This window comes from Vespa crabro, chromosome 5 (assembly GCF_910589235.1).
Source record: "Vespa crabro chromosome 5, iyVesCrab1.2, whole genome shotgun sequence".
Taxonomy (NCBI): Eukaryota; Metazoa; Arthropoda; class Insecta; order Hymenoptera; family Vespidae; genus Vespa; species Vespa crabro.
In genome coordinates, this window is record NC_060959.1 from 8,697,116 (window position 1) to 8,709,319 (window position 12,204).

At 29.2% G+C, this 12,204-nt stretch overlaps 1 protein-coding gene across 4 annotated transcripts; it reads left to right on the forward strand.

The window, feature by feature from the left end:
• Nucleotides 1–366: 366 nt before the first annotated feature.
• LOC124424294 (venom allergen 3-like) lies at nucleotides 367–10,402 on the forward strand. 4 transcript variants are annotated; one of them, XM_046963129.1, is made up of 8 exons: nucleotides 872–977; nucleotides 2,412–2,497; nucleotides 6,652–6,773; nucleotides 7,674–7,755; nucleotides 8,087–8,247; nucleotides 8,973–9,073; nucleotides 9,478–9,572; nucleotides 10,144–10,402. In XM_046963129.1, exons 3-8 carry the CDS (start codon nucleotides 6,762–6,764, stop codon nucleotides 10,188–10,190), a joined length of 498 nt encoding a protein of 165 aa, XP_046819085.1. In that variant the 5' UTR covers nucleotides 872–977; nucleotides 2,412–2,497; nucleotides 6,652–6,761; the 3' UTR covers nucleotides 10,191–10,402. The 4 variants fall into 4 exon arrangements, with proteins under 4 accessions (XP_046819083.1, XP_046819084.1, XP_046819082.1 ...); XM_046963127.1 differs by lacking the exon at nucleotides 2,412–2,497 and having other exon boundaries at nucleotides 367–977; nucleotides 8,087–8,221; nucleotides 8,977–9,073; XM_046963128.1 differs by lacking the exon at nucleotides 2,412–2,497 and having other exon boundaries at nucleotides 375–977; nucleotides 8,977–9,073.
• The last annotated feature ends 1,802 nt before the right edge of the window (nucleotides 10,403–12,204 follow it).

Sequence of the window (12,204 nt, forward strand, 5' to 3'; positions counted from 1 at the left end):
GATAAAATATTAATACGTTATATAGGGGGGAAAAAAAAAAAAAAGAAAAAGATCGAAAGAGTACCTGCAAATCAAAAAAAAGAAAAAAAAAAAAAGAGAAAAAGGATATAAAATATAAAAACGAAAAAGAGAACGAGAGAGAAGAGGCGGCGGTATAGCGTTAAGGAACAATAGATTAAAAGGAAAAAAAAAATAAAAGAAAAAAAAAATATAATAAAAAAGGAAAAAGAAAAACAGAAAACTAGATGGAAAGGGAGGGCTATCCTCCGCTCTCCCCCTTTCCAACAACTCCCCCCCCCCCCCCTTCCCCTGTTCACGCACGCATCATACACATATACACGAACCCGTCAGATCATCGTGTGAGCACATTCACATTGACAATTAATCGATGTATTCACACAGAGGTAGCTCAATAAATATAAAGACAGGAGTGGTAGCCTGGCAGACTATTAGTCTTTCTCTCGATCTCCTGACCGGCTCGCACACTTTCCATGTGTCTCCTCTCGAAAAGTAATCGTAAATTCGTGCGATTTAATCGGCATATCGCGGTCCACATTGACTAAAAGTTCGAACACACGTGCACGTCTTATTGGCTTCGTGAACCTGCTCCAACTACCGTTTTTCTCGTTTCTTTCTTTAATTTTTTTTTCTTTCTTTTTTTTTTTTTTTTTTTGTTCGCCTTTCGATCGCCGCGATCTTTTCGTCCGTTATTCCCCCCTCTCTCTTTTCTTTTCCTTCTTCTCTCTCTCTCTCTCTGTTTTCTTTTTCCTTTTTTTTTCTTCTTTTTCTTTTTTTTTTTTTTACTTCTTTTTTTCAATTTACTTTAACGTGAAAAAAGTGAACCATCGTGAATACGAGGATGCATTCGAGATTAAGGAAAAAATTTTGCCGGTCTAACCTGCTAATTGGTGCTCTTTTTCTTCGTCTGTTATCCTTCGATAAGGTTCTAGCTAATTGCATGGGAAAGAAGATATTACGTAAGTAAACGAATGTATATAATATATATATATATATGTGCGCGCACGTGTGTGTGTGTGTGTCAGTGATTTTTTTTATCGATACCAATTAAATTATCCTTTGAAAAAATAATGATACTAGCTTTATTTAAAGAGATTAATATTTTTAAATATCGATTTAAAAAAAATATATATTTATTAAGCCGATATTATTGTAACACAAAGAAATTATAATAAGGTGTATTATTAAAAATATGATAAAGGCATTTTCGATTAATTGATTTTATTCTACGAAGAAAAATATTCCCACAATTGGGAGACTTTGATCATTCGTCAAAAAATTTTCGATATTTTTCGATTTAACAGAAGAATACGATCAAGTCTCTAATATCTTCAAAATATACTCCCCCCATAGGAATATTAACTGTTTCTCTGTCTTATAAAAAAAAAAAAAAAAAAAAAAGAGTAAAAAAGAAAGGAGAAAAAACGAAGAACGAAAACCATTAAACTAGAGACGGATCGAATTGTTTTCAAAAAATTCTTATCGAGATGTTCTTGCTCGTTTGCAAGAAAAAAAAAAAATAAATAAATAAGTAAAAAAAAAAAAAAGGGGGAAAAAAAATTAAAGAAAGTAAGAAAAAAAACTAATAAACAGAAATAAAATATTAAACGAAAGAGATTAGAACGTTGGCCGAATTATTTTCAAAAATTATTACTAATAGATATTATATACCTTTCTTGTTTGCAAGAGAGGAATCGAAACAAAGAAAGAAGGAAAAAAAAGAATTGAAAAAAGGAAGAAAAAGAAAGAAGGCAACAAAATAAACCAGATAATAATAATAATAATAATAATAATAATAATAATAATAATAATAATAATAATAATACTGAAAGAAAAAAAAAATAAAGTGAAGGGAGGCGGAAGATTAAATAAGTGAGACTTTGAGCTTCAATAAAATGCGCACGCTTTGTAGAAATGATCATTTTCATCTTGGATTAAAATCGCCCTTAATTAAATGGGAGCGTGGCGATGACACGACGCGCAATGGGTAAGGCACGCTTTGTTTTCCTTTCGTCGATTAATAACCACCTGTTTTAAACGTCCACCTACGTACATTTACACACACACGCACACACATTAACAAACATATATCCACATATACGTACATATATATATATATATATATATATATATATATATATATATATATATATATATAAAGAGAGAGAGAGAAAAATATATATATATAATATATATATATATATATATATATATATAGAGATATATATATATATATATATATATATATATATATATATATAGAGTAAACGATTGTTCATTACGGTCTCACTTTTCTTTCTCTCGTCCGACAGAAGAACGTATAAATCAAATTAATGCAATCGTTATGTTCCCGTCGTAACGACTGTCTGAAACGTCACTATCTTTTTTCTTAGCGGAAATGAGAAGGGCTTGGCCAATGGGTATATAACGCCGTGATTCGATTCTCTCTTCGATCCATCGCTTACTACATATATACTAGGTATTAATGTTTCATCCCGTTTATCGTGGATCACACTTAAATGGACTGCGTGTGACGAGGGTCCGGTACTGACTATAAAGCGACGACGACGACGACGACGACGACGACGACGACGACGAGTTTTGCATTCGATTTTACGTTATTCAAAGTTTATCCTCTTCTCTCTCTCTCTCTCTCTCTCTCTCTCTCTCTTTCATTCCTTCTTCCCTACCTTGTTCCATGAGGATTGACTCGTATTGATTGTTAGTTGGATCGATAACTCGACATTGATTTCATAACATAAGTTTCTCGTATACATACATCATACTATATGTTACAAGTATAGATATCTATGTATGTATGCATATAGGTATGTATATCGTAGTTAATTAATAACGTGGTAAAATCAATGGAAATTTTCTTTCGTTCGTTCTTTACTCTTCATAAATTGATTATCTACTCTCTCTCTCTCTCTCTCTCTTTCTCTCTCTCTCTCTCTCAATCCTTCTTTCACTCACTCTCTATTTCTCTTTCTCTATCTCTCTCGACAATGGCATTTTTTTAAAAAATCGCAACATTGGACTTTTATAATTAACGAATTGGCTTATGCTCTATTCTAAAATTGTCATTTCTTGTTTGCATGAGTCATTATCGAATAAAAGATAACGAGTAAAATATTTCAATTTGATGATTTCATTGGTGAATGATTTTTTTTTTTTTTTTTTTTTTATCGAAATATTTATTCCTTTTTTTTTCCTTTTTCTTTTCGTCTTTTTGCTTTTTTTGTTTCTTTTCTTTTTTTTTTTTTTTTTGTTTTTTTTTCTTTTTTCTTCTCTTTCATCACGATACCATTGCGACGAATAAATGAAAGGACGAATAATTTTATTTATCGTTTTATTAGATGATCAACGAATTTTCGTAAATAAAATCATCATAAATCATGTTAATCATCTTGAAATAGTTCAAGATGGAATATCTTGTGTACGGATTAATGTTTCGTTAATTAATTTATATTCGAAATAGATGTACGATAGATCTTTCCTGTCGTATCATAGAGAAGAAGAGACAGAGACAGAGAGAGAGAGAGAGAGAGAGAGAGAGAGAGAGAGAGAGATGTTGAGTCAGAATATCGATTCGAGGTGTAAATTTAACTCGGGGAACGAAGCATCGCGAGTACTTTCGATCGTTGAAAACGAAAATTATTCAAACGTTTCTCATCGGTCTGACTCGTAAAATAGAACGTAACTTAATACGTATAATCAAGGATTACCCTAAATAAATGTAAACTTTTTAAGAACTATTGATAATTATCGACAATAAAAAATAAAACATAGGGATACAATTGATCGAAATTGTCGAAGAATATTAATATCATAAGAACGAAAGAAATATGACGTAATGGAGATTGAAAAGAAAATTGAAAAAAGATTGAAAAACAAAAAAAGAAAATAAAATAAAATAAAATAAAATAAAATAAAATAAAATAAATGAATGAATAAAAAAGCAAAAAAGAAAAAAGATCTAACGTGTCGCATCCCGTAAAATTACTTCCTCCCTACCACCCTCTTCCCTCCCCCCGGCCCACCTTTCTAAAGGATTCCCATTGATTATGCTAACATTATCGATATCTAAAGCGTACTTCATGTACGAATAACTAACGACATGTAATGTCCTTTTAGAAAGAATTGAATGCCAAGCAACGTATCACGAGGAAAATTTATAATAGCGGTAACTACCGAAAATCCAATTATCCATCAAGGTTTATGTAGGTGAAATATCGTATGTATAAGTATCTACGTACATACGTACGTACGTATGTATGTATGTTTGTATGTATGTATGTATGTATCGGAAAATTTTCATCGTTCGTGGGCAAACTCATATAGGACGTATATATATATATATATATATATATATATATATATATATATATATATATACATCAAACTGACGTTGTAAATATACCTACGTAGGAAATACCGTAGGATAACCGCACCATTATCGAAACCTTTTCGAAAACTTTGATATTTTGGAATTAACAATCTAGATTGAAAGCCGGCCCCATTAAGAAAAATTTATATATATATATATATATATATACAAAAGTTAAAATAAAAGAAAAGAAGAAAGTAATTATAAATGAAATTATATAACGTTAAATTTATTATTATTATTTTTATTATTATAATAATAATAATTATTATTATTATAATATTATAGGAACGAGTAGACATTTAATATATTCTCGGATTGATTCGATCGATTTGTTTGAAACCGATAAAAAGGAGGATACAACGATGTGACTATTAATTGTAAGAAAGAATAGTTGTCATCGTAAACGTTAGTATCAGTTGATATTTATGATAAAGAAAGAAAAATGAGATATGAATCTTCTTCGTAGAATGGAATTGAATTGAAAGGACAGTACGGTTAAATTGAATCTTGAAGAAAGTTTTTAAGGAAAGTAAAATAATCTGTAAAGAAGAGGAAGAAAGATGAAGCTTATGGAAAGGATATAAAAAGAGAAGGAAGGAAGGAAGGAAGGAAGGGAAGGAGGGAGAAAGGAAGGAAAAAAGGAAACAAAAATATGAAGTGATACAGAATAAAATATAAAGGCGAGAGAGAGAGAGAGAGAGAGAGAGAGAGAGAGAGAGAGAGAGAGAGAGAGAGAGAGAGAAAGAGAGAGATGTATATTTTAAGATAGCACCTAAGGCAGAAGTGAAATTAAATAATATCACGCCACCATAGAGATAAAAATTGCAAAGAAATGTATAGATCGATATACAATATCCGATTATATTGAATTATACATAAATATCCGTCAAGTATTAACGTGATATTATTTTAAATAAAATTCAACGATATTTACTTTCTATACTATACTATATATATATATATATATATATATATATATATATCTTTGTCTGTAATGTAATGACATTATCGTTTCGACGAGAAAAAGAAAAGAAAAAGAGAAAACGAAAAAAGAAAAAAAAGAGAGAAGAAGAAAAGAAATATCATATTTATATTTATTTATTTATTTCATAGGCAAATATTCTTTATCGTTATTATAAGACGTTATTAAATAATGAATGTCGACTTTCAAAATCTTTATATCAAATATATTATTTAACAAGATCGATCGATAGCGCATCATCATTATATTTTCTATTCTAAATGTATCCTGTTAATTTTTAAAAAGGAAGACGTTTAAGGATAACCTTACCTTTCTCGTAATGAACGAAGAAAGAAAATGAGACGACGAGTAGAGAAAAGAACGAAAAAAAAAATAAAAAAAATAAAAAGAATAAAAAAAAAATAATAAAAAAAAAAAAAAAACAGAAAAAAGAAGAAGAAAAAAAAAGCAGGAAGAGAAAAGTAATCGCGTGATTGAAAATAATCGAAATAATAAAAAGGATGGAATCGACAAAAATGTTCGATATCATTTTCCAAATAACCAGAGGAGAAAAGATAAAGATATAAAGTAAAAAGATTTTAACGAGGAGAATAAAGTAGTCAAGCTTGTCTGTTCTTAACACGTGGGTAGCTGGGTGAGGGGTTCGCAGGGGGACGGAGGAGGGGAGTTCAAGTAAATGGACAAGTTTTAAAACCCTTAATCCTCGAATCCTGGGTACTACTCTATGATGAAAAGAGAAAGACCAAGAGAAATGGAGTAAAAGAAAGAGAAAGTGAGAAATAAAGAGAGATAGAGGAGAGAAGAGAAGAGAAGAGAAGCACGAAACGAGAGAAGAAGTAAAGTTTACAGTGGTAGTGGTTGATGCGGTTAAGCCTCTGTCAAAGCACCCCCTGAGATCACTTTAACGTTCACTCGTATGGCTTGTTAACCGTGTTTACATCAAATGTTAATACGCTACAACGTCGACGACAACGACAACGACAACGACAACGACAACGACGACAACAACGACGACGACAACGACGATAACGATGACGATGACGACAACAACAATAATAATGACGACGATAACGATAATGGCTTCGCAAACAATGATATCTGATCTATAATTTCTTTTTTCCTATTCCTTTTCCTTTCCTCCTTTACTTTTTTCTTTTTTTTCTTTTTTTTTTCTTCTTCTTTTTCTTCAAATGTTGATTCTTCCACTTTCTTTTGGTGTTCCTCCTTTATTCACGTATTCACGTAATTTATTTTATAGGTTCCGGTAGAATATCATGCGAAGAGAAACAAATCATATTGGACGAGCATAATCGTTTGAGGCAACTGGTGGCACTTGGACAAATTCACGGCCAACCTGGGGCTGCTAATATGATGGAAATGGTATGTATGTATATACACGTGTGTAACGCGAAACAGAATAATGTGTTTATGGATATATTATCTATGTATGTATGTATGTATACATATGTGCATTTATACTATGAATCTAAATCTAATAGGTTTAATTTGCATAATTTTGAAATGATGCATTTTATGAAAAAATTCTTGTACAATTGAAGCAATTGCATCGTTACGAAAAAATTATTCATATATATTTGCATAAGAATACACACACACACACACACACACATATATATGTAATATTTTTTATGTTGAATTAGAAAATAATATAAAAGTTTATATACGACAAGATTAATCATAAAGATATTTCATAGTTAATTACAAGAACGTTTTATTGAATTTTACGAAAACTTGTTTCGTTTGACTTTAAGCACAGGATTGAATATATCTTGAAAGGTTTTAGTATGACGGCGCTGTTTACTTGGTAATGTTTGTCAACAAAAATAATCTTATGGGAATGCATGTAACTTCGATGTAAAATAACTTTTCATACAACAACGAATAATTTACAAGTTCTCTCAAAGTATAAGTATGTTATATATGTCACTGTGTAAAAAAAAAAAAATATATATATATATATACATACGTGCGTGTATGTGTGTGTATGTATTTAGAAAAGAACATATAAATAAATATTCCAATCGAGCTTAGAGCAAATACGAATGAGAGACAAATTAAAAAAAAAAAAAAATTAAAAAAGAAAAAAGAAAAAAAAAAGAATTTCTATAGAAACAAATGTTCTTATCATTGCTCGAATATAAAACTTCGACGAGATATTGGCGCATAATGATTGACGATTAGTCAAATTATTTAATAATAATGATTAGGAATGATACAGTAAATTCTTTTTATCTTTCCCTTTTTCTTTCTTCTTTACAGTTATGGGACGACGAATTGGCAGATGTTGCACAAAAATGGGCAGACAGTTGTGCCGAGACGCACGACAATTATAGAAATGTCCGTAAGTAATAATCGAATAATTGAGAAAAATAAAAAGAAAATAGAAAAGAAAACGATACGATTTATCGATAACAATATCATAATTAATAATAATAATAATGATGATGATGATGATGATGATAATGATGATGATGATGATGGTGATGTAGATAGAACAAAAGAGACGTTAGATCATTAAATACGAATAGAGATAATAGCCAAAACGTCAAACGCTTATAGATAGTATACTACTATAGTATACAGATGTATACATCCACTATGTAGTGTCGCGAGACCTTAATGGCTATTCGATCGATCGATCGATTTAGACGAAGGGATGATTGATTTCTCAGGCAGATTCGCAGTTGGTCAGAACATAGCACGAACTTGGACTACCAGACCCCCGGGACCTTATGACAGCGAACCGAATTGGAGACGACAAATTTCTGGCTGGTTCAACGAGGTTCAACACTATCACACTGGTTACAGTAAGACTACGGGACACTACACGCAGGTTGTTCCTATATAGTATATAATTCTATGTTTCTCCTAATTTAAATACGAAATTCTCAATGTTTCTTCTCGTTAATCTAAATAATTTTCTCTTCTTGGTTAAAATTATATTAATGAAAATTAACGTTAACGACGTAAATTTCTACCGAGGGAATTCTCTTATATCAATTAAAACGATAAAAAGAAAAAAAGAGACACTTTCTTCGATCTTATTATCATCGTAATCTACGCGTGAATGATGGGCTACATTGTTTTTATTAATATTTCTAAAGGTATGACCTATCTAAGTAAATACGTACGTACTTACGTATTTACGTAGGTATGTATTTTGTAAACACAATATATGTATCTATACTTCTGTTATCTGTATCATTTGTCGCACTTGACAGTTTCCTTCGAATATCATATTAGGAGATAACGTCGATTTTATAGATTTTCTTCTCTTTTTTTTTTTTTTTTTTTTTCTTTTTTTTTCCCCCTCAATATTAATTACCATCGATTGTTAATTCGTTTTTTCGTCGTTCGTACATTTTATGGGATACATTAATTAATCTTAATTAATAATATATTATATTAAAACAATAATTATTTTGTAAGGATATTTAATGTTTTTTTTTTACGAGAAATAAGGAAGTATCTAAATATTTTTTTCTTCCTTTCTTTTTTCTTTTCTTTTCTTTTTTTTTTTTTTTTTTTTTTTTTTTCCATTATCCATCACACGCACAGTTAGTTTGGAGCGACACGTTTCTCATTGGCTGTGGATATTCGTTCTATTATGATCCGGCAAAAGGATATACTAAAAATTACGTTTGCAATTATGGACCGAGGTGAGGACAGATTAAATATTTAACAACGAACTCGAAAACAAATTTACTTTTAAATATAATTTATTTTTTATTTTTTTTTTTTTTTTATTTATTTCGTTATCATTAAATCTGTTGAAAAATAAATTATTTTATATATCGCGTGGAGAAAAAAAAAAAAGAAATGTATAACAATGTTTCAGAGAAATTCGATATTTTTGTTCTTTTATTTCCGTTTTTTTTTTTTTTTTTTTTTTTTTTTTTTAATAATAATAATAATAATAAACGAGAAGAAAATCAATTGATAACGTATTCATAATCGATAAGTTTATAAAACGAGGATTATAAAATTAGTTGTATCATGATTGAAATCGTTCTGGCATTATCAATATTAATCGTAAAATTTATTTTTGGTTTTGATTTTCCAGTGGAAATATTATTGGATACCAACCCTATCAATCCGGACAACCTGCATGTAGTAATTACGGAATGATTTATTCAAATCGATATTCTGGTCTATGTTGTAAGTATATGTAACCAGCTCACTACAAAGACATGCAATTAGGTTAATTAATCAACATATGGTATACTAGCATAACTCATTAATATCGACTTTTAAAAGATTGGAGAACCACTCGATTTTCTCTCTCTCTCTCTCTCTCTCTCTCTCTCTCTCTCTCTTCCCTTTCGTTCTTGATAAATGTCATTTTTTCATTATGGCTGATATATAATACACGCGTGACATCAAAGAAAAGAAAAGAAAAGAAAAAAATTAAAAGAAGAAAAAAAAAAGAAAAAAAGATAGAACAAAGAAAAATAAATAATCAATATGTTTCGTTTGATAATACGTCCAAATTAATTCCAACATATTGAAAATTATTCGTTTCAAATAATATCATCAATAGTTTTTCTTGCAATTATTCTTTTACTTATGTTTTTAATGTTCCATAATTTTTTTCCCCTTTCTTTTTCTTTTTTATTTTTTTTTCCCATTTTCCTTCCTTTTTATAATAATTTTTCATTGCTTATAAATGCAACATATTAAAATTCATAACGTTTACATTGTTATAAGTATGATTTATCTTTGTTCACAGCACGGGGAAATTATTATCACTTAGGCGCATTATGTGCCTACGGCTAAATGCATAAATGACGAAATAATATTCGTCAAAAAACACGACGCTCGATATTTAATCGAATGCCGAAAGTGATTAAATTACAAATTAATCACTAATCCGATGTGCATTTTACGATAGTCAAAAAAAAAAAAAAAAGAAATGCAAGTCTAAATGTTAAATGCGAACGAACTTGATTATAAGGGCATTATAAATACTGTCGAAATTCATTAGTAAATCAAAAAAAAAAAAAAAAAAAAAAAAAAAAAAAAAAAAAAAAAAAAAAAAAAAAAAAAAAAAAAAAAAAAAAAAAAAAGGAATAAGTTAAAATAACTTCAAATTACTGTTGAAAAGAAAAAAAAAAAAAAGAATTTTGAAATTTGAAATAGGAATACTCGTAAAGAAAATTTAGAGATTAAGATTTTAAGATATTTTTTCCTTTTCATCTTTTTTATCTATTCTAGTTCAATTTATCTAGTCCCATTATTCCTATGTAACCAATTTCTGAATGAATTTCTTTTGTCGCGCGTGTGATATAGAGGGGAAAAAGAAAAAAAAAAAAGAAAAAGAAAAAAAAAAGAAAAAAGAAAACAGAAAATTATTACGAACCACAATCAACATATATATGTATGTAAACTATAAATTTATATACGCATATATTGTGTTTGCATTATAAACTTATAAATTATAAATGAAATTGACTTACCTTAATATTGAAAATTACTTTAGTACGTATAAAGGAAATCCCACGGGGATTCTAAACTTACGTAGAAGAATGACACCTTCAATAATGGTTAACGATGATCGATGAACAAAAACCAATAGATACATATTAACGGCTTTTCTTCCTAAAAAAAATAAATGGTGACGGTATTGTTTGATCACACGACACATTAATATATATATACATATATATACGTACGTATTAATAGCGAGAAATGAATAATTTTAATTGAATGATTTTAAAAAAGAAAACTATTAGAAAATAATATATTTCGAATTATTTCCACAATCTTAATAATTTTTACGATAATCCGTTAAAAGTTTCTTTCCGCCATCTTATCTTTTTAATATCGTACGATTATACACATTATATATATATATATATAAATAATAGATATTTTCATAATGTACCGTGTATATATGTACTTGCGTGCATGTACCAATGAACTAATATAATATATTTGAAATATTTATATATGACAATATATTTACTTTCGAAAAAATCTAAACGAAAAATAATCAAACAATTTGAGAAAAAAAAAAGTGAACATCGTAATAGTCGTACTTCGAAGAGAATCTAAAAAAGGACTTACAATTCGTTAAACTTGAAGTCGTTACACCAATTTTTTGTTCAATGAATCGTCATTGAAGACATTTACGAAAATTTTTCTTCGAAACTTAATAAAAATATTATTTATAAGATGTAAAAAAGAAAAAAAAAGAAACGAATTTTTTAAAGCACGTACGCACGCACAGCGAACTTAATCGACATATTCACGCGGTAAAATGATCGTGGTGGCGCTAGTGTCGCTTTACGCTTATTGGCTCAAATATCCTACGATGCATGTGATTGGTTCAACGCTTTACGCTTCCAAGAGCGCGTATATTTGACTCGCGTTCATACGAATTTGTCCACATAAATACAGAAGAAGCACAATGGCCGTCACTTAAATAATTATTTATTCTTATTTTAAAATATATATGCACAACAGAGCTTAGATATTATTCACAATTAGGTTTTGATTTACAAGTATGTATAATCTTTACAATCCGCAATGAGGTAAATTCTAAATTATCAAAGATACGTACGAGAATGGCTCGTAAGAATTGCATTCACAAATTGTCTAACTATGATCGTTTTCTTTTTTCTTCCTTTCTTTCTTTCTTTCTTTCTTTCCTTCTTTTCGATATAATGTACCATTAAGAATCTGATAATAAAATCACAGATCGTAGAACGTCATACCGCGAATCGATTTCAATATAATCGAGGATTTACGACGCTTCAACGGATAAAGACCTACCGATGATGATAATCGA

Bases quoted from the DNA above. Each gene is read 5' to 3' on its own strand.
- LOC124424294 (XM_046963126.1), top strand. From the start codon at position 860: ATGCATTCGAGATTAAGGAAAAAATTTTGCCGGTCTAACCTGCTAATT. The intron at 6,774-7,673 runs GTATGTATGTAT...TCTTCTTTACAG, and splicing joins CTGCTAATATGATGGAAATG to TTATGGGACGACGAATTGGC. The intron at 9,573-10,143 runs GTAAGTATATGT...CTTTGTTCACAG, and splicing joins TCGATATTCTGGTCTATGTT to CACGGGGAAATTATTATCAC.